This window comes from Triticum dicoccoides, chromosome 4B (assembly GCF_002162155.2).
Source record: "Triticum dicoccoides isolate Atlit2015 ecotype Zavitan chromosome 4B, WEW_v2.0, whole genome shotgun sequence".
Classification (NCBI taxonomy): domain Eukaryota; kingdom Viridiplantae; phylum Streptophyta; class Magnoliopsida; order Poales; family Poaceae; genus Triticum; species Triticum dicoccoides.
Window position 1 is genome coordinate 123,729,143 of NC_041387.1, and position 20,994 is coordinate 123,750,136.

General features: G+C 41.8%; 2 protein-coding genes across 4 annotated transcripts; both read right to left on the reverse strand.

The window, feature by feature from the left end:
• Window positions 1–8,999: 8,999 nt before the first annotated feature.
• On the reverse strand, window positions 9,000–11,750 carry LOC119295400 (probable receptor-like protein kinase At3g17420). Its single transcript, XM_037573818.1, has 2 exons — window positions 10,880–11,750; window positions 9,000–9,730 (listed from the first exon to the last, which is right to left on the reverse strand). Exons 1-2 carry the CDS (start codon window positions 11,668–11,670, stop codon window positions 9,394–9,396), a joined length of 1,128 nt encoding a protein of 375 aa, XP_037429715.1. The 5' UTR covers window positions 11,671–11,750; the 3' UTR covers window positions 9,000–9,393.
• A 522-nt stretch (window positions 11,751–12,272) lies between these two features.
• LOC119295401 (TATA-binding protein-associated factor 2N-like) lies at window positions 12,273–17,369 on the reverse strand. 3 transcript variants are annotated; one of them, XM_037573819.1, is made up of 11 exons: window positions 17,241–17,369; window positions 16,533–16,657; window positions 14,631–14,711; window positions 14,451–14,539; window positions 14,300–14,374; window positions 14,088–14,146; window positions 13,933–14,001; window positions 13,020–13,271; window positions 12,851–12,931; window positions 12,690–12,767; window positions 12,273–12,608 (listed from the first exon to the last, which is right to left on the reverse strand). In XM_037573819.1, the coding sequence occupies exons 2-11, from the start codon at window positions 16,653–16,655 to the stop codon at window positions 12,538–12,540; spliced, it is 978 nt and encodes a 325-aa protein (XP_037429716.1). In that variant the 5' UTR covers window positions 16,656–16,657; window positions 17,241–17,369; the 3' UTR covers window positions 12,273–12,537. The 3 variants fall into 3 exon arrangements, with proteins under 3 accessions (XP_037429716.1, XP_037429717.1, XP_037429718.1); XM_037573820.1 differs by lacking the exon at window positions 12,851–12,931; XM_037573821.1 differs by lacking the exons at window positions 12,690–12,767; window positions 12,851–12,931.
• Window positions 17,370–20,994: the final 3,625 nt, after the last annotated feature.

Below are 20,994 nucleotides of genomic sequence, written 5' to 3' on the forward strand. Positions count from 1 at the left end.
CATCTTAGGATTTAACCGCCGTTGGTGATCAACAACTGGTTTAGCGACTTTCTCCAATTTTATTTTGTGTTGACATAGAGTGGGACTAATGCCCTTAAGATCATCAAGAGTATATCCAATAGCAGCACGGTGCTTCTTCAGAGTTTTCAATAATTTCTCCTCTTCCTGCTCTGAAAGGTTAGCACTAATAATAACAGGATATATCCTCTTTTCATCAAGATAAGCATATTTAAGAGTATCAGGTAGTGGTTTAAGCTCAAACACGGGATCACCCTTGGGTGGTGGAGGATCCCCTAGAATTTCAACAGGCAAGTTGTGTTTCAAAATAGGTCCCTGTTTAAAGAATACTTCATCTATCTCCCTTCTTTCATTCATAAACATATCATTTTCATGGTCTAGCAAATATTGTTCTAAAGGATCATTAGGAGGCACGGCAATAGAAGCAAGACCAATAATTTCATCCTTACTAGGCAATTCTTTATCATGGGGTTGTCTACAAAATTTAGCAAAATTAAAGTCATGAGACATATCCCCTAAACCGATCGTAACAATATCCTTTTTGCAATCTATCCTAGCATTAACAGTATTCAAGAAGGGTCTACCAAATATGATGGGACAAAAGCTATCTTGTGGGAACCAAGAACAAGAAAATCAGTAGGATATTTAACTTTCCCACACAAGACTTCAACATCTCTAACAATCCCAGCTGGTGAAATAGTATCTCTATTGGCAAGCTTAATTGTAACATCAATTTCTTCTATCTCAGCAGGTGCAATATCATGCATAATTTCTTTGTATAAGGAATGAGGTATTGCACTTGCACCAGCACCCATATCACATAAGCCATGATAACAATGATCTCCTATTTTAACAGAAATAACAGGCATGCCTACAACAGGTCTATGTTTATTCTTAGTATCTGGTCTAGCAATTGTAGCAGCTTCATCACAGAAGTAAATAACATGCCCATCAATATTATCAGCCAAGAGATATTTAACCATAGCAATACTAGGTTCAACTTTAATTTGCTCAGGTGGTGTAGGTGTTCTAGTATTACTCCTATGAACCATAGTTAAAGCTTTAGCATGATTCTTTATCCTAACAGGGAAAGGTGGTTTCTCAATATAGGTAGTAGGAACAATAGGATCATTATAAGTGATAGTCTTTTCTTTAACTTTAATAGGTGCAACTACTTTTACTTCAATGGGAGGATTATATTTAAACAACTTCTCCTTAGGGAGGTCAACATGAGTAGCAAATGATTCACAGAAAGAAGCTACTATCTCAAAGTCAAGTCCATATTTAGTGCTAAATTCACGAAAAGCATCGGTATCCATAAAAGATTTAACACAATCAAACTTAGGTGTTATACCTGACTCCTTACCTTTGTCGAGATCCCAATCTTCATAGTTGCGTTTAATTCTTTCCAATAAATCCCATCTGAATTCAATAGTCTTCATCATAAAAGATCCAGTACAAGAAGTATCAAGCATGGAGCGATTGTTGAGAGAAAGCCGAGCATAAAATTTTTGAATAATAATGTCACTTAAGAGCTCATGATTGGGGCATGAATATAACATTTACTTAAGCCTCCCCCAAGCTTGAGCAATGCTTTCTCCTTCACGAGGCCAAAAATTACATATATAATTACGATCACGATGAACAAGATGCATAGGATAAAACTTCTGATGAAATTCCAATTTCAATCGGTTGTAGTTCCATGATCCCATATCATCACATAGCCTAAACCATGTCAATGCCTTTCCCTTCAATGATAAAGGGAATACCTTCTTCTTGATAACATCCTCGGGCATACCTGCAAGCTTAAATAATCCACAAACTTCATCCACATAGATTAGGTGCAAATCAGGATGCAATGTTCCATCTCCTGTAAAAGGATTAGCTAGCAGTTTCTCTACAATACCCAAAGGAATTTGAAAGTAAAAATTTTCAGTAGGTTCAGTAGGTTGAGGAGCAACTCTTTGCTCTACTGGTTGGGGCGAAGATACCCCAAACAAGCCCCTCAAAGGATTATGTTCCATAGTAACAAGTGACATTAAATTTCAGCACACTATATAAAATTTTCCTTACCAAGTTCCACTTACCAAAAGCGCTTCACTCCTCGACAACGGCACCAGAAAAGAGTCTTGATGACCCACAAGTGTAGGGGATCTATCGTAGTCCTTTCGATAAGTAAGAGTGTCGAACCCAACGAGGAGTAGAAGGAAATGACAAGCGGTTTTTAGTAAGGAATTCTCTGCAAGCACTGAAATTATCGGTAACAGATAGTTTTGTGATAAGGTAATTTGTAACGGGTAACAAGTAATGAAAGTAAATTAGCTGCAGCAAGATGGCCCAATCCTTTTTGTAGCAAAGGACAAGCCTGGACAAGTTCTTATATAGAGAAAAGCGCTCCCGAGGACACATGGGAATTATCGTCAAGCTAGTTTTCATCACGCTCATATGATTCACATTCGTTACTTTGACAATTCGGTATGTGGGTGGACCGGTGCTTGGGTATTGCCCTTTCTTGGACAAGCATCCCACTTATGATTAACCCCTATTGCAAGCATCCGCAACTACAAAAGAAGTATTAAGGTAAACCTAACCATAGCATGAAACATATGGATCCAAATCATCCCCTTACGAAGCAACTCATAAACTAGGGTTTAAGCTTCTGTCACTCTAGCAACCCATCATCTACTTATTACTTCCCAATTCCTTCCTCTAGGCCCAAACAATGGTGAAGTGTCATGTAGTCGACGTTCACATAACACCCCTAGAGGAAAGACAACATACATCTCATCAAAATATCAAACGAATACCAAATTCACATGACTACTTATAGCAAGACTTATCCCATGTCCTCAGGAACAAACATAACTACTCACAAATCATATTCATGTTCATAATCAGATGGGTATTAATATGCATTAAGGATCTGAACATATGATCTTCCACCGAATAAAACAACTAGCATCAACTACAAGGAGTAATCAACACTACTAGCAACCCACATGTACCAATCTGAGGTTTTGGGACAAAGATTGGATACAAGAGATGAACTAGGGTTTGAGAGGAGATGGTGCTGGTGAAGATGTTGATGGAGATTGACCCCCTCCCAATGAGAGGTTCAATGGTGATGACGATGATGATGATTTCCCCCTCTCGGAGGGATATTTCCCTAACAGAATAGCTCCGCCGGAGCCCTGGATTGCTTCCGCCAAGGTTCCGCCTCATGGCAACGGTGTTTCGTCCCGAAAGCTTGCTTATGATTTTTTCCAGGGTAAAAGACTTCATATAGCCAAAGATGGGCACCGGAGGCCTGCCAGGTGGCCCACGAGGCAGGGGGCGCGCCCCCCACCCTCGTGGACGGTGGGTGGTCCCCCTCTGGTATTTCTATGCTCAGTATTTTTTATTAATTCCAAAAATAACTTCCGTGGAGTTTTAGGACTTTTGGAGTTGTGCAGAATAGGTCTCTAATATTTGCTCCTTTTCCAGCCCAGAATTCCAGCTGCCGGCATTCTCTTTCGTGTAAACCTTGTAAAATAAGAGATAAAAGGCATAAGTATTGTGACATAGCGTGTAATAACAGCCCATAATGCAATAAATACCGATATAAAAGCATGATGCAAAATGGATGTATCAGATCCTATCTCATATTCCATGGCCTCAAGCCATCTGTCAGAATTTGGGCTCATCATAGCTTCTTCATAGTTTGTAGGTTCGCGTTGGTCTAGTAACATGACTTCCAGAACAGGATTACCGTCCCACTCTGGTGCGGATCGTGCTCTGGTTGACCTACGAAGTTCAGTAGTAACTTGATCTGAAGTTTCATGATCATCATCATTAACTTCCTCTCTAGTTGGTGTAGGCATCACGGGAATGGTTTTCTGTGATGAGCTACTTTCCAATTCGAGAGAAGGTACATTTACCTCATCAAGTTCTACTTTCCTCCCACTCACTTCTTTCGAGATAAACTCCTTCTCTAGACAAGACCCAAACTTAGTAACAAAGATCTTGCCTTCGGATCTGTGGTAGAAGGTGTACCCAATAGTTTCTTTAGGGTATCCTATGAAGACGCGCTTATCCGATTTGGGTTCGAGCTTATCTGTTGAAGCCTTTGGACATAAGCATCACATCCCCAAACTTTAAGAAACGACAGCTTAGGTTTCTTGCCAAACCACAGTTCATACGGTGTCGTATCAACGGATTTAGACGGTGTCCTATTTAACGTGAATGCAACTGTCTCTAATGCATAACCCCAAAACGATAGTGGTAAATCGGTAAGAAACATCATAGAACACACCATATCTAATAAAGTACGGCTATGACGTTCGGACACACCATTACGCTATGGTGTTCCAGGTGGCGTGAGTTGTGAAATAATTCCACATTGTTTTAAATGAAGGCCAAACTCGTAACTCAAATATTCACCTCCGCGATTAGATCGTAGAAACTTTATTTTCTTGTTACGATGATTCTCCACCTCACTCTGAATTTTTTTGAACTTTTCAAATGTTTCAGACTTGTGTTTCATCAAGTAGATATACCCACTGCTCAAATCATCTGTGAAGGTCAGAAAATAATGATACCTGTCACGTGCTTCAATACTCATCAGACCGCATACATCGGTATGTATTATTTCCAATTAGTCATTAGTTCACTCTATTGTTCCGGAGAACGGATTTTTAGTTATCTTGCCCATAAGGCATGGTTCACAAGCATCAAATGATTCATAATGAAGTGATTCCAAAAGCCCATATGCATGGCGTTTCTTCATGCGTTTTACACCAATATGACCTAAATGGCAGTGCCACAAGTATGTTGCACTATCATTATCAACTTTACATCTTTTGGCATCAATATTATGAATATGTATATCACTACGATCGAGATTCAATAAACCATTTACATTGGGTATATGACCATAGAAGGTTTTATTCATGTAAACAGAACAACAATTATTCTCTGACTTAAATGAATAATAGTATTGTAATAAACATGATCCAATCATATCCATGCTCAACGCAAACACCAAATAACATTTATTTAGGTTCCACACTAATCCCGAAGGTAGAGGGAGTATGCGATGGTGATCTTATCAACCTTGGAATCACTTCCAACACACATCGTCACTCGCCCTTAACTAGTCTATGTTTATTCTGCAACTCCTGTTTTGAGTTACTAATCTTAGCAACTGAACCGGTATCAAATACCTAGGGGCTACTATGAATACTAGTAAGGTACACATTAATAACATGTATATCAAATATACCTTTGTTCACTTTGCCATCCTTCTTATCCACCAAGTATTTGGGGCAGTTCTGCTTCTAGTGATCATTTCCTTTGCAGTAGAGGCACTCAGTTTCAGGCTTGGGTCCAGCTTTGGGCTTCTTCATGGGAGCGGCAACTTGCTTGCCATTCTTCTTGAAGTTCCCTTTCTTTCCCTTGTCCTTTTTCTTGAAACTAGTGGTCTTGTTAACCATCAACACTTGATGCTCTTTTCTTGATTTCTACCTTCGCCGATTTCAGCATCGCGAAGAGCTTGGGTATCATTTTCGTCATCTCTTGCACATTATAGTTCATCATGAAGTTCTAGTAGCTTGGTGATAGTGACTAGAGAACTTTGTCAATCACTATCTTATCTGAAAGATTAACTCCCACTTGATTCAAGAGATTATAGTACCCAGACACTCTGAGCACATGCTCACTGGTTGAGCTATTCTCCTCCATCTTGTAGGCAAAGTACTTGTTAGAGGTCTCATACCTCTCGACACGGGCATGAGTCTAAAATACCAATTTCAGCTCTTGGAACATCTCATATGCTCTCTGGCATTCAAAAACTTTTTTGAAGTCCCGGTTCTAAGCCGTAAATCATGGCGCACTAAACTATTAAGTAGTCATCATATCGAGCTTGCCAAATGTTCACAACGTCTGCATCTGCTCCTGCAATAGGTCTGTCACCTAGCGGTGCATCAAGGACATAATTCTTCTATGCAGCAATGACGATAATCATCATATCACGAACCCAGTCTGCATCATTGCTACTATCATCTTTCAATTTATTTTTCTCTAGGAACATATCAAAAATAAGGGAGCTATATCGCGAGCTATTGATCTACAACATAGATATGCAAAACTATGAAGACTAAGTTCATGATAAATTAAGTTCAATTAATCAAATTACTAATGAACTCCCACTTAAATAAATATACCTCAAGTTATTCTAAGTGATACGTGATCCAAATCAACTAACCCATGTCTGATCATCACATGAGATGGGGTAGTCATCAATGGTGAACATCTCTATGTTGATCATATCACTATATGACTCACATTCGACCTTTCATTCTCCAGTGTTCCGAGACCATGTCTGTACATGCTAGGCTCGTCAAGTTTAACCCAAGTATTTTGCATGTGCAAAACTGTCTTACACCTGTTGTATGTGAACGTAGAGTCTATCACACCCGATCATCACGTGGTTTCTCGAAACGACAAACTTTCGCAATGGTGCGTACTCGGGGAGAATGCTTATATCTTGAAATTTAGTGAAGGGATCATCTTATAATGCTACCGTCGTACTGAGCAAAATAAGATGCATAAAAGATAAACATCACATGCAATCAAAATATGTGACATGATATGGCCATCGTCATCTCGTGCTTTTTATCTCCATCTCCAAAGCATCGTCACCGTCTCGACACCTTGATCTCCATTGTTGCGTCGTGGTCGTCTCGCCAACTATTGCTTCTACAACTATCGCTAACGCATAGTGATAAAGTAAAGCAATTATATGGCGTTTGTACTTCACACAATGAAGAGACAACCATAAGGCTCCTGCCGGTTGCTGATAACTTACAAAACATGATCATCTCATACAATAACCTTTATCACATCATGTCTTGACCATATCACATCACAAGATGCCCTGTAAAAACAAGTTAGACGTCATACTTTGTTGTTGCAAGTTTTACGTGGCTGCTACGGGCTTCTAGCAAGAACCATTCTTACCTACGCATAAAACCACAATGGCGTTTCATCAAGTTTGTTGTTTTAACCTTCTTCAAGGACCGGCCGCAGTCAAATTCGATTCAACTAAGGTAGGAGCAACAAACACCCACCAGCCACCTTTATTGAAAACTAGTTGCATGTCAGTCGGTGGAACTGGTCTCACGTGCGTGGATATGTAAGGTTGATTCGGGCCGCTTCATCCCACAATACCGCCGAATCAAAGTAAGACGTTGGTGGTAAGAAGTATGACTATCACCGCCCATAACTCTTTGTGTTCTACTCATGCATATCATCTACGCATAGACTTGGCTCTGATGCCATTGTTGGGGAACATTGCATGGAAAACAAACAAAAAAATTATGCACACGCAAGATCTATCCATGGAGATGCATAGCAAAAAGAGGGGAGATCATCTTCATACCCTTGAAGATCGCAAAGCGGAAGCGTTTATCAACGCAGTTGGTGTAGTCATACACCTTCATGATCCATCCCGATCAAGTACCGAACGTACGGCACCTCCGCGTTCAGCACACGTTCAGCTCGATAAAATCCTCACCTTCTTGATCCAGCAAGACGGGCGAAGTAGTAGATGAGTTCCGGAAACACGACGGCGTGGTGACGGTGTTGGTGAAGAACAGTCTCCATAGGGCTTCGCCAAGCACAACGGAAACTATGATGGAGGATAAACTAGAGGGGGTGGGGTTGCCGGCACACGGCTTGGTGATTCTTGATGTGTCTTGGGTACTAGCCCTGCCCCTCTATTTATATGTTGAGCCTTGGGGTCGAAACTTGGAGTAAAAGCCTCCTCAAAGTCGGTTTTACCCCAAAGGCAAGAATCCTTCTCGGGCTCCAGGACCAGACGCCAGGGTTCCCGGCATTTGGACCCAGACGCCAGGGACCCTGGCGTCTGGCCCCTGGACTCCGCAAAACTTCCTTTTGCGCTTTCCAAAAACCTTGTGGGCTTTCCCCCTTTGGCCCAAATAAAGTGTTCTTGTACCCAAACATTTCGGGAAACATCCCCTTCCGGTGAATTCTGGAACCTTTCCGAAGACCAAACACTATTATCCCATATATCAATCTTTACCTCCGGACCATTCCAGAGCTCCTCATCATGTCCGTGATCTCATCCGGGACTCCAAACAACATTCAGTGACCAACATACATAACTCATATAGTATTATATCATCAACGGACGTTAAGCGTGTGGACCCTACGAGTTCGAGAACTATGTAGACATGACCGAGACACCTCTCTGGTCAATAACCAATAACGGAACCTGGATGCCCATATTGGCTCCTACATATTCTACGAAGATCTTTATCGGACGAACCTTATGACAACATACGTAATTCCCTTTGTCCATCGGTATGTTACTTGCCCGAGATTCGATCGTCCGTATCTCTATACCTAGTTCAATCTCGTTACCAGCAAGTCTCTTTACTCGTTCCATAATAAATCACCTCGTAACTAACTCCTTAGTCATTTGCTTACAAGCTTATGATGTGTATTACCGAGAGGGCTCAGAGATACCTCTCTAATACTCGGAGTGACAAATCCTAATCTTGATCTATGCCAACTCAACAAACACCTTCGGAGATACCTGTAGAGCATCTTTATGATCACACAGTTATGTTGTGATGTTTGATAGCACATAAGGTATTCCTCCGGTATCCGGGAGTTGCATAATCTCATCGAAGGAATATGTATTTGACATGAAGAAAGTAATAGCAATAAAATGAACGATCATTATGCTAAGTTAATGGAAGGGTCTTGTCCATCACATCATTCTCCTAATGATGTGATCCGTTATCAAATGACAACACATGTCTATGGTTAGGAAACCTTAACCATCTTTGATCAAGCGAGCTAGTCTAGTAGAGGCTTACTAGGGACACGGTATTTGTTTATGTATTCACACATGTATTTAAGTTTCCGATCAATACAATTGTAGCATGAATAATAAACCTTTATCATGAATAAGGAAATATAAAATAACAACTTTATTATTGCCTCTAGGGCATATTTTCTTCAGATTTATCATTATTGACTACTTGAATTGCTTGGTAATGAAGAAAGATGCCTACTGGAGGTGTTAGGATTGAGTAGTGGTGTGTGTACAGCGGGGTGAGGGGGTGCCTAGAAGGGTGTAAGACATATTGGTCGTCCATTTTCCTTGTACAACTCGAAATACATGTGTTTTTCACACATGTCATCAGCTCCTCATACACAAAATACGCACAATTTGTAAAACAAACTAAGTACTAGCAGAAGACATACGTTACAGTAGGGGAACCCAAATTGATCATGGCATAGTCAATCCACTGAGCTTTTCTTGTTGCCATTCAATCTTCATTAGAGAGAACATTTGATTTGAGACTTTCACAGCCTATTGAGCCTCTCTACTACCTCTTTCATTGTTGGTCGATACTTAGGAGACTCCTCTGTGCAACTTTGTGCGATGTCCAAGAAAGCTTTCACCTCCTTTGTTTCTTTTTCCCCTTCTAAACCCATTCGATGATCCGCAATCTCCGAGGATATGTTGGCCTCAACCTTTTCCCTTGCCCATTTCAATAGTTCTACCTCCTTACCTCTAATGTTCTTCATTGGCCAGCTTGGTCGTCGACCGGTCACTGTCTCCATCATTAGCACGCCAAAACTGTACACATCTGCTTTCACGCTTGCTCCCACACCTTCACGTATCTCTGGTGCCATGTACCTTTGTGACAGTTGCATAAACATAAGATCACATATATCCTTTTTGAAGCACAATAATCCTATCAATGGTCTAAAATATGAGAAATGTGGTGTTTGCTACTGAAAAGAAAGGCATTGTATACCGAACTATGTGTGCGTTTAAGTTTTAATCTACTAGTAGTACTCCCTCCGTCCCATAATGTAAAACGTTTTTTGACACTACACTAGTGTAAAAAAACGTCTTACATTGTGGAACGGAGGGAGTAGTATTTTGTTGTCTAAAATTCATTAAATTGCACTACCGTAACTACAACATACTCAACTTCACTGCAGTGAGCTTGTCTTCTATGCATAACTTTAAACCACTCCTTGTATTTATATGTAAACAAAATGCAAAACATGCGACCACAAAATAGTTAGATAATAATTTTGGGTGTCCTAGAAAAACTTAGCTTGGCAGTTGTTACCGCTCCTGCGCCCATAGAAACGATGTTGGGCTACTTAAATATGAGTAAAATTCATTAGTCATATTGTTTTCCACATAAAAAGATGGCAGGACGAGGTGGGTCTACTGCAAACTCAGTTTAAACTATGAAAAATGACTCCCTTCGACCGACCGATCTTGGACCAGTGTCCGCCGCCTCCAGGTCCGTTAGATGGGCTCTTAATCAGATAGTCGGGAGCCAACTCCTGTATCCACCTTCTGAAACTGATCCATTGTTTCAAAAAGGGTTCTGAAACTAGCCCCTTGTTGCAAACCGACCAGAGGCTAGATTCAACAGCGCCCATGTTAAAAAAATCTGCAACAAGACTCATGTTGCAAAAAAAAATCTGCAACATGTCCCATGTTTCAAAAAAAAAATCTCGCAACACAAACATGTTGCAAAAAAGAGCACAACATAACCTCCATTGCAAATATTTCCGCAAAAAGACCTTTGTTGCAAGGTAGAGAAAGACGTTGCATTGTGTCATATCTGATAGCTCGCTAGGCGGCGGATCTTTTAAACTATGCCTCATCCAACTTTTCACTAGTTTCAGTCGAATTTCATGTCGTCTGATGCATTCGTGCTCTAAAAGGTTTACGGGTGTGTTTGAAACTTGCAACACTGAAAACATGCGCAAAATGTAAACTCTTGAAGTGAAATGATTTGCAAGAAGGTCAGTGCATTACCCCGCTGTGCCGGCGGCCTGCGTGCTGAGCTGCGACGCGGCAGGGCCGCCGGTGACGACCCTCGCATGGCCGAAATCGGCGAGCTTGGCCTCGAATCCCTCGTCGAGTAGCACGTTGCTGGACTTGACGTCCCGGTGGAGCACGGGCGGGTGGCGGTCGTGGTGCAGGAAGGCGAGCGCGGCCGCTGCGCCGCGGGTGACGCGGAGGCGCGCGGGCCACGGGAGCAGGCCACCGGCCGAGGCGGCGTCGCCGTGCAGCCAGGCGTCAAGGCTGCCTCGCTCGAGGAGCTCGTAGACGAGGAGGCGGTCGCGCCCGGCGGCGCAGTAGCCAAGCAGGCGCGCGAGGTTGCGGTGGCTGAGGCTGCCGAGCACCTCCAGCTCGGCGCGGAACTCGCGGTTGCCGGCGCCGGCGGCGTGGTCCGCGGAGAGGCGCTTCACGGCAACCGCGGGTCCTCCGTCCGGGAGCACGGCGCGGTACACGAACCCGAAGCTGCCGTCGCCGATGATGTTGTCCGGGGAGAATTCGCCGGTGGCCCTGGCGAGGTCGTCGAGCGAGAGCTTCTTGAGCGAGGAGTCGACGGCCGATCCGTACAGCGACCACGACGAGGAGAGCTCCGACGATATTCCGACCGGGGCGGAGATTGGGAGGGACGACGATGACGAGCAGCGGTGGTCCGGCTCGAGGAGGCGGTTCTTGCGGTGGCGGCAGAGGAAGGCGAGGAGGAGGCAGGGTAAGGAGATGCCTACGAAGGCAGCCACGGTCACGACCAGCGCTTGGTACACAGCTTCCATGGCTGCAGGGCCGGGTAACTACGGAAGTGGGGAGGAAGATGTGGGCTATTGATTCGTGAGAGTGAGAGGAAGAGGAAGAGTCGCCCGTGGAGTCAAGAACGTTCGGCGGATTGCGGTTGACTAATTCTCCTGGGAGGAAGACTTTGACTGCTGACTAACCAATCTCCTCGTTCTCTTCTGCAGGCCGTGTATATTTACGCACAGGTATATTCTACATTTGATGCACTTGGTAAAAAATACTTAAGGGGAATCTGATATGATGTCACAGTATACTTTGTGTTCGACGGGCTTTTCGCTTCAGTTTCAACCGCAACATGCGTCTGTCTTGTGCTTAGTTTGCGATGGCTGGAATCTGAACTTATTTGCTACGTACACTGTACTTCTTGATTCTTAACTTTGTAAGAAATCAGGACGCAATTCACACGGAGAGCGGCTAACCAAACAGTAAAACAGGTTCACGAGATGAGACTATTGTTTGTGTGATCCCCCGCATTACCAAACTCTCACCTTAATCTCCCTTCTCTAATTTCTCTGTCTAGCTCCAACAAGCGAAAGCAGGCATACGGCAGACTTCGAAGCAAACACGCCTACTTGGCATTCACATCCACAGAGAGGTAAGACCCGAGATAACTAAACGGGAGGCTGAAACATATTTCACACGTTCTACTAGGTGTCGAGGTACTTTGCTGGCTGGCCTAGCTAAACAAACCACAGGTAAGCCACACAAAATTTGCCCGGCGGCAAGTCGTACAGCATCAGAGGCCATAAAGCCATAAAGATTCACGTCAGAGAGCCCAACACATGGAGCAACACCGTAAGCAAAAACTATCAGGTAAGCTTCATGGCTTGCACTTGGCATGTCCCAGTTCAATCGAGCATCGGACCACGCCCGCGGCCTCGGGCGCGCCATGGGCCTCCCCTTCTTCCCATGCCACGACCTGTGAGGTGACGAATGCGAGTGATGAGAGGTAGGGGCGTGCAAGAAGCACATCACTATGATATGTCACACCAGAGCTTACCACGGCCTGGAGGGGGGTATTCATAAGGTTCTCCATCGAAGTATTCATTCTGCTCCATCCATCTTCCCCTGCCACGCCCTGCGAAGCAATGGAGGATAGGAGCCATGAGAGGAAAGGGCATGCAAAAGCCACAGAAAGATGGTATGCGAGACCGAGCTTACCACGGCCTGGAGGAGGGCGATACTCATCTGGTTCGCCATTGTAGTATTCATTCTGCTCCATTCTTCTTCCCCTGCCACGCCCTGAGAAATCATGAGGAACATAAGCCATGTGAGATAGGGGCATGCAAAAATGAAAAACAGAAACAATGATACATCATACTGAGCTTACCACGGCCTGGAGGGGGTTGATACTCATCTGGTTCCCCATCAAAGTATCCACCCCGCTCTTCATAGTAGCCACCCCTGCCACCATAACCGTAATCATAGCCATAGCCACCACGTCGACCACCTCCGTAGTAGCCACGGGCTCTTCCCCTTCCTCTTAGCCGGCCTCTCCCTCTGCCTCTACCATTGTGGTAATAGTCTCCATCCTCCTCCCATTCTTCACCCCAGTCATAAGGAGGGGGTCCATTGCTAATAGCTGTACACGTTTATCATCACAGAATTAACATAGTTTCTTGTCCATATGATTTGTTGTAAGAAAATAACGCATGCACTCTGAACAAACTTATAAATTGTAGACTGAAAAATAAGTCCAGAAAATGAAGCCAATTGAAGCACTGTGAACTTAGAATGCAAGAAAACTAGATGATACCCAATGAATTCACCCTCAAGATTTAAACTATTCTATGTAGAAACAAAAAGGCAAAAAATAGTATAAAAGGTTGAGTGTGTCATAAATTAAATGTGATGGCATTTAAAATCCACTATGCATGTTGCAGGGTAGAGTGACTCGTTCAAATCGGAGGGATGTTAGTTGACCAGGCTGGCAAATCCAATGGCTATAAAAATTCGGATGGTGTGGAAGCACACATGCACAGAAAAATAGCAATTAATGACTTGTGGGGTTTGTCTATATAAGATATAGAGATATGTCAGTTTTTAGGAAGGTAGGTAAACAAACCAGTCACGTGTGAAAGGTACAGGGTGTAAAGGAGTAAGCCGTATTATGTATACGTAATAAGATATTGTAACTTGGCAACATGGGATGCTAAAGTTATAAAGATACGGTCGTGTCTGGGGGCCATATGAGTTACTATCTGAAAGTTGTGTGCTCGGAAAGACGTGAGGAAAAAAAATACCTCTGCCCCTGCCCCTTCGGCCGCCACCAGGTCCACCACGACCTCTACCACGAGCAGAGGGAAAGGATCCTAAATTACCATGAAGGACGTTGTGATCAAATGGTGATACATGTGAAAAATAAAAAACGGTGGAGCGGATCAACTCAGAGCAACACCTTCGTGTTCATAATCAAAAGCAGGTTTCACCTCTTCAGCTGGTATGGGTGGCTGGTACCTAAGGGTATATACCCACAATACGCAGACAAATTACAGCCAGTTTCCAATATTGAACAACAATAGACAGCTAAGGGAACTCAAAGCGGCTGAATCTGAACTGATTCAATATCTGGTTGTACAAAAATGAGCGAAAGGACAGGGCTTGCCTTACCCTGGAGATGATGTATCCAATGGTTCCTTGGACAATGTTAGGGTAATCATTGATACATGACGAGTTGTCTCTAGCCTGTGGTAAAAGTGCATTAGTGTGGCAATAAATCTTTCTTCTTTTTCTGAAGAAAAGAATATATGTACATCCATACGGGACAAGGCCTTCTTCCAGAGGCTCCCATGTGTCAGTGATGCCAACAGATTCAATAGACGTATTCTGATGGAGACCAGCAACCCTTCTCTGAGGAACATTATGTGTCAAATTAGCAAAACAAACAAAAAATAACCACATTAATAACAGATATTTTAAGGCAGAAGAAGTTACTATTAACCTTGATCAATTCAGCAACCATGACCGTCTTATTTATGGCACGTCCCATGGCTTTGATAGTGATCTCATCATGCCCATTTTCCTGAAAAAATGCATGCAAATAAATATACAGTAGGAGCAAGAAAAAAAGTGGTTCAGTTATGAATTCAACCAAAATGAAATCAAGATTAATAACACCATTTAGGGATTCTGAAAAATTCTGTTGACCACTGACCACAAACAGGTTTTCAGAAAATAATGACTGAAGCGGTATATGCAAATATGAAGGTAGCTTTTCGACATTCATGTGAACTGCACACAAGTTCATGTCATTTTATTAAGCTGATAACATGCACATACTTCAGGCATAAAGATCGAATGGTAAGTAAGTGAAACAAAGACAAACTGAAAGGCTTCACAAAGTTACGTTGTCAGACTCGAACAGGAAGTAATGGACAGAGAAGCACTACAGAATATTAACCAAGAAAACCCAAAGTCGGGCAGGTGTCTCTACTTTATTTTTTTATTATATACTTAGAAAGAACCTAGCATTCCATCTTTCACCCAGTTTTGTCTCATCAAACCAATCTTTGGCAACCCAATAAACCAGATCAATCTATGTAAAGCAGATTAGAAATAAATCCACGGTCCATAAATAAATTGTTTTTATGGTAAAACGGCTGGGCATTCGGTTTATATGGTTAATACGGTTCGGTTTATTCGGTGTTTTATAATTTCGGTTTTGTAGAAATGGAAACCGAATTAATCACACAATATTTAGAAACCGAACCATATTAACCATAATATATCGGTTCGGTTTATTTGGTTAACCGAAAAACCAAAATTTACATGCACTCATCAGTATATATCACAAGAGCTAGCAACCTTAACATCAGTCCGTGCTTTATTCGGTCAAGCAAACTAGTGAACATAACTAAGTGTAAAATCACATGGGGCGTTACATGTATTATGTACCGAAGAATATGTGCGATGCGTGTAAACTAAGCAACTCATGCACTAATTGATACACTAATTGCTAGTTACTTCCATAACCAAGCGCCGGGCATGCATACATACTCCTACGAGTACTAGTTAGATTGTGAGATTAGAAACTCATCTAGCGGCTGGCCTGACGTCTGCCACAACCAACAAGTATTTGCCAGAGGACGCGCCCCCGCTGCACTTTCGAAAACAAGGTATTGCATGGGGTATCGTACATATCGGTTTTTTCGGTGTATTCGGTTTTTGGACACTGGAAACCGAACAAAAACCAAACACCGAACAACCTTAAAATTTCCCACCGAACAAAAAATCGAATCACCGAATTAATAGATAAATCGGTTAATATGGTTCGGTTCGGTTCGGTTTTTCGGTTTTCGGTTCAAAAGTGCCCACCCAACCTGGTACTGATCAGTCATCTTTGGTAAATAACAATAAAATTCACTGCCCAGAAGTAAATAAATATCAACCAAACTCTTAGTATTTGGTAACCCGATAAAGCAGATTAATCATGGGCACATATCTATTTTATCAGTTTAAGAAATAGCTGGAAATCTATACTTTGTAAATAAAACGTAATCTTATTTTGTCTATTTGCTTTGCATCAAGATTTGTCCCATATGATCCTCTTACTGTGTTAAGAAATACTTAGCCCCCGTGGCAACGCACGGACAGCACGGACACATACCTAGTACTAGAATTATAAATAAAAAATCTAACATCATACTCGGTGGCAAATAGAAACACCTAATGATAAATTAAATACATGTGAGCACAGGCATAGGATGTTGAGCAGTGTCCCTGAACATATCCCCACTATCGAGGCATTTCCCAGATTGCTAAACATGGCATACAAAGAAATTGTTGCTTATTGAACACCAAATAAGGACAAAGCGAAATGACGAAGCATAGCAAGGGGCATCACCTCAAGCAACGACATCCCGTAGCCGATATAGTTCCTCATCCTCCCGAGCGCAGTGATCCTGATCTCGTTCTCACGAATCGGTGTCTCATTCCGAGGCTTCTCCACCCTTTGGTATCTATCCATGGCTATGAATCGAGATAGGTCTTAGCATGGCAAGAGCAGCAGCATAAATAAAGTACACAGAAATAAGGTAGGCATGAAAGGAGATGAGACGCGAGGATAAAAACGTAAGAGGCGACATGATAAATCGGATAACCGCCGGCCACGATTCATGCAACCCCCAAGAACCCTACCCCCAGCAGTCGGTTGCAGCAAACGATACACGAGATGAGAAGCTAAACCCACGCGAAACGGAATGAGAAGCTGAGGAAGGCACGCCATGACGGCACGGTGCGAATTTCTTGGAAAGGAAGAGGGGGGAGCACGAAGGAGCAAATGGCCCCGCGACACCCTGAATTCCTGATCCAGGAAAGCAGCCTGAGGCGCAGACCCAAGGAAGCTGCCGGAATGACGGCGGCGACACGGATTTCGCTCCGCATCGCCGAATGGCGCGAACAGGGCCCCGCCGGCAACGTCGCCTCTGCCGCCAACGCGCGCTCCCCGGCGGAGGCGAGGAGTCGAATCGGCTCCTAGCCGCCGCCGGCGCCCGAATCGGAGAAGAATCGACAGGGGGCGAGGAGGATGAGAGGGGGAAGGAATCGATCGCACCTTCGGGCTCGCTGCTCCGCTCTGCCTACGGAGAGAGTGAGGAGGGGTCTCGAGGTCGACGGGGTGGAGGGGGAACTGGGGAACCTCCCGTGGCGTGTGCGGGTTCATGGATGCATTACGGTCGTCCCTACGGGTGACGTGGAGGCGCTTTAGACGTTCGTTCGCGCGATTGCGTGGGCGTGTGGCCTCGATGGACCGGTTCGAGGATAAGGAGGGACTGCGTGCCACTTGTTAGAGAGAATCGAGAGAGAGGAGCGAATGGAAAACAGATATATGAATGAACAGTTATTCTATTGATTGAAGATTGGGGTATTTATACCCAGTTTACAAGGCGGTTACAAAAGGAGGCAGTTGCCAAAAGTGGCACCGACATAGCAGTGATTAATAGTTAATTAACATAATTAATTAATTCCTAACACTCCCCCTAATCAATGCTTGTCTTTGTGAATATACATCATCTTGATAGACTCCTCCTAGTATGTATTTGCCTTGAACGTTCATCATCTTCATTTTGAAAGTCTCCTCCAAAAACCCTGTGGAAAAAATATGAGGAGAATAGTGCAGATATGTTGCTAAAACTCCTTTAAACCCAGTGGGAAAAATAATAAGGAGAAAATGATGCAACATATAATGATTATTGTCTCTTGATAACTCATATGATGAAAACCTTTGAAGAAGGAGAAAAATCATCAATGAGTTTAGAGAACAATTAATATGTCTTGAGTACTTTCTTTAAAAACCCCGATAAGGAAAAAAAAATATGACATGCCTCGTTAAAAACCGTTATGAGAAACTTTGAGAGAAAACTCATAAAGGAAAAGAGTGCGATTATATATGCCATCGAAAACTCCTTTAAAATCCAATGGGAAAATATAAGGAGAAAATGATATGACATATATGAACACTTGTATCTATATTGTCTCATTAAAAACCTTTTATGAGAAACCATTAGGGAAAAACTCGTGAAGGGAAAAAGAGTACAATATATGTAATCTGATGTTTGTTAACAGGTTATACTTTGGGAGATTACTCCCCCTGAACTTTGCAAATCTGGAGGATGTCTCATATCAATTACATTGACATGATCATGACATTATGAATAATATGTCGGTTTTTCCAATATTTTTTTTTGCAAACTATTTCATCACTTTTCTATAATTCATGAGGATAAGTGATCTCGAACAATGTGCTTTGTGATATTGCTCTTCATATAACCTGTATGTATTGAGTAATACAAGTGGTAGCATCTTGATAAATCAAATTATGTTACTCTGATGAATCTCAACCACATGGTTTTGAATGTGGTTAATCATTCTGCTAAGCCAACCATATTTTCAATGCCTTTAGATAAAGTAATTATGTCAGAATGATAAGGGGAAGTAGCCATTAAATTCTATTTATATGAATTCCATAAGAAGGCTATTCCATCAAAATCAGTCATTGATATGGCTTTGTTGGGATCAAGTAAAGAGCCAATATCATGGTCAAATCTTGATTTTCCTGATGGAATTGTTCAAGATTTATTATGAACTTGAGATATAAGTTAATATTCCTCATATCGACCATATACGTTTTGTTGGTGTGATATATCCACATTGAACTTCTCAAATATGTTTTGGATATATGTAGACTGATATGTATTCTTGAGAGAATGCTCAAGTTGTAAACTTAAGCTAAATTTGGTTTAATCCAAATTTTCCGCCTTGAGATGATTTTGTATATGTTTAGGTCTTGTATAGACATTGATGATGAAGTCATCAATATACACTAAGTGATATAAGGAAAACAAATTTTGGATTTCCTTATTAACACAGAAGCAATCATCATTCTTTGAGTAATCCCTTTGAAGAAGGAACTCATTTCGTCGGTAGTACCATATGATTTCCGACTATTTCAAGTCATAGAGTGACTTATGAAGTTTTACACAAAATTTGTTGCGATTTGCTTTTGGATTCGGAAGTATAAGCCCTTCAGGGACTTCCAATATAGATTACCAAAACGAGTGACTCATATGAGTATGTAGCCACTACATCCATCAACTGCATGGATAATTTTATTATTTTATTGCCAATGTTATTTAGTATCGAAACATAATTCCACTCATACCAAGCAGGTATGTTACATCGTAATTAATGTCTGGTCTCTGCGTGAACCCTTTTGCTACAAGCCTCGCTTTATCACCACCTCATTGACTTTGTTCATGAATGAGAAGTTTTTAGTATTTCATATGGAAAGTACTTATGAGGAGTAGGTATTACTGCGGTAAATACCACTCGTTTGCAGAGCGAGTGCTATTCTTCGTTACTTGCTTCCTTTTATGTGAACCAATATGAGTGCAACAGGCACTCTACCATGGATTTTGGTTCAGGGCCCAAAAGGTTTTAGCAATTTGAGAAGAAATATATGTCGACAAATGTAGTCTTTAGTTTATATGATTCAAATAGAATTATTGAAGTTTGTGGATAATATATATTCATTCCTTTTTAACTCCTTGTGATTTCCTACAACAAATGGAGTCAAGGTGTCTCGATGTCCCGGCACCAACACATTTGTGCACATTTATGCCGGGCTTTGGATGATGAGCATGTAGTGAGGTGTCTCTCAACTTGATGTTGAATTACATTTACTGGTTGAGGATTTGATTTCCTCTGTTTCCGCGGAAGCATATGAGAAGTTATATCTCGTCTTGTCAGATTTTCTCTCCCCCCTTGCTCTCATTTGGGGAGAAGAGTGGTTTATCAGGTACCTCCAATCTTTCTGACACTTACTGCAGGAATATAGAATTTAGTGACACCTTGTCATCAGTAAATGTATGTGGCAAATTTGCAATGTGTTGCAAGTATATGATTCTCTAAACTTCTAGTTCAGATTCTTTGAGTACGTGGATATAAGGATTGAATGTCAATAACATTTCTAATTTATTTCTCGGCATTATTTGTGGTACTTATCTCCCCCTAATGCCGGAAAATATCCTTATTGTTGATGCAATCAGCATACGGGCTATGAATAATTTTGATTGACGGATAAATTGTTATTCCTCACATAGATCACTAATTTTCTGTGAGTGCCCATTGATGTACGCCGGAGTGGTGATATCGGTATGTAACCGAATTATCGTAGATGGGAAATACTTTGTTGATTTTCACGTAGTAACTACAAGGGGAAAGTAGTATGATATGCAGTTGGTATGATTAAGATCATACTTACGGTGTGTAAGGCCGTATGTGTCCAATAAGAGGCTTGTAAATTTAAAATTCTTTAAAAGTGGTCATGTAATTCATTTAACTCTCTTTGATAAGAAATTTAGCTAAACCATTCTGGGTATGCACAAAAAGTACTTAATACAAAAAAAAATTCTCATTGAATGAGTTCAACAATATTGTTCATTCGAATGGGTTTATAGATCCTGTTTTCAGAAGAATTTGCTCTTACTTTGATATGTTGAGCAATTTATTTAGCAAGATCATGCATGGTTGTGTGTGATAAGAGACACACTTAAAAACATTTTATGAATGTGTATATGAGTACCATGAAGTATCTAAATTATCCCAGATAATGGTTAAGCAATCCAGACATATGTTTTGAATGTGTTTAAGGAAGAATAAGTGTCATGCTTAGAATTTTAAGGTGAGAGGACCTTAAAACTTATTTCCCCAATGACACATGCGGTGCACATAAAATCTGATGATTTGGGAAAATTTGTTACTTGATAAGTTATGACCAACAGGATTGTCAATAATTTCTAATCATCCCC

What these genes read in the sequence shown, in the direction of transcription:
- LOC119295400 (XM_037573818.1), bottom strand. Translation starts at nt 11,670, where the DNA reads ATGGAAGCTGTGTACCAAGCGCTGGTCGTGACCGTGGCTGCCTTCGTA. An exon ending in CAGGCCGCCGGCACAGCGGG is followed by an intron (nt 9,731 to 10,879) that starts GTAATGCACTGA and finishes ACTGTCACAAAG; the next exon opens with GTACATGGCACCAGAGATAC.
- LOC119295401 (XM_037573819.1), bottom strand. Translation starts at nt 16,655, where the DNA reads ATGGATAGATACCAAAGGGTGGAGAAGCCTCGGAATGAGACACCGATT. An exon ending in ACGGGATGTCGTTGCTTGAG is followed by an intron (nt 14,712 to 16,532) that starts GTGATGCCCCTT and finishes GCATTTTTTCAG; the next exon opens with GAAAATGGGCATGATGAGAT. An exon ending in TCGCCCTCCTCCAGGCCGTG is followed by an intron (nt 12,768 to 12,850) that starts GTAAGCTCGGTC and finishes ATTGCTTCGCAG; the next exon opens with GGCGTGGCAGGGGAAGATGG.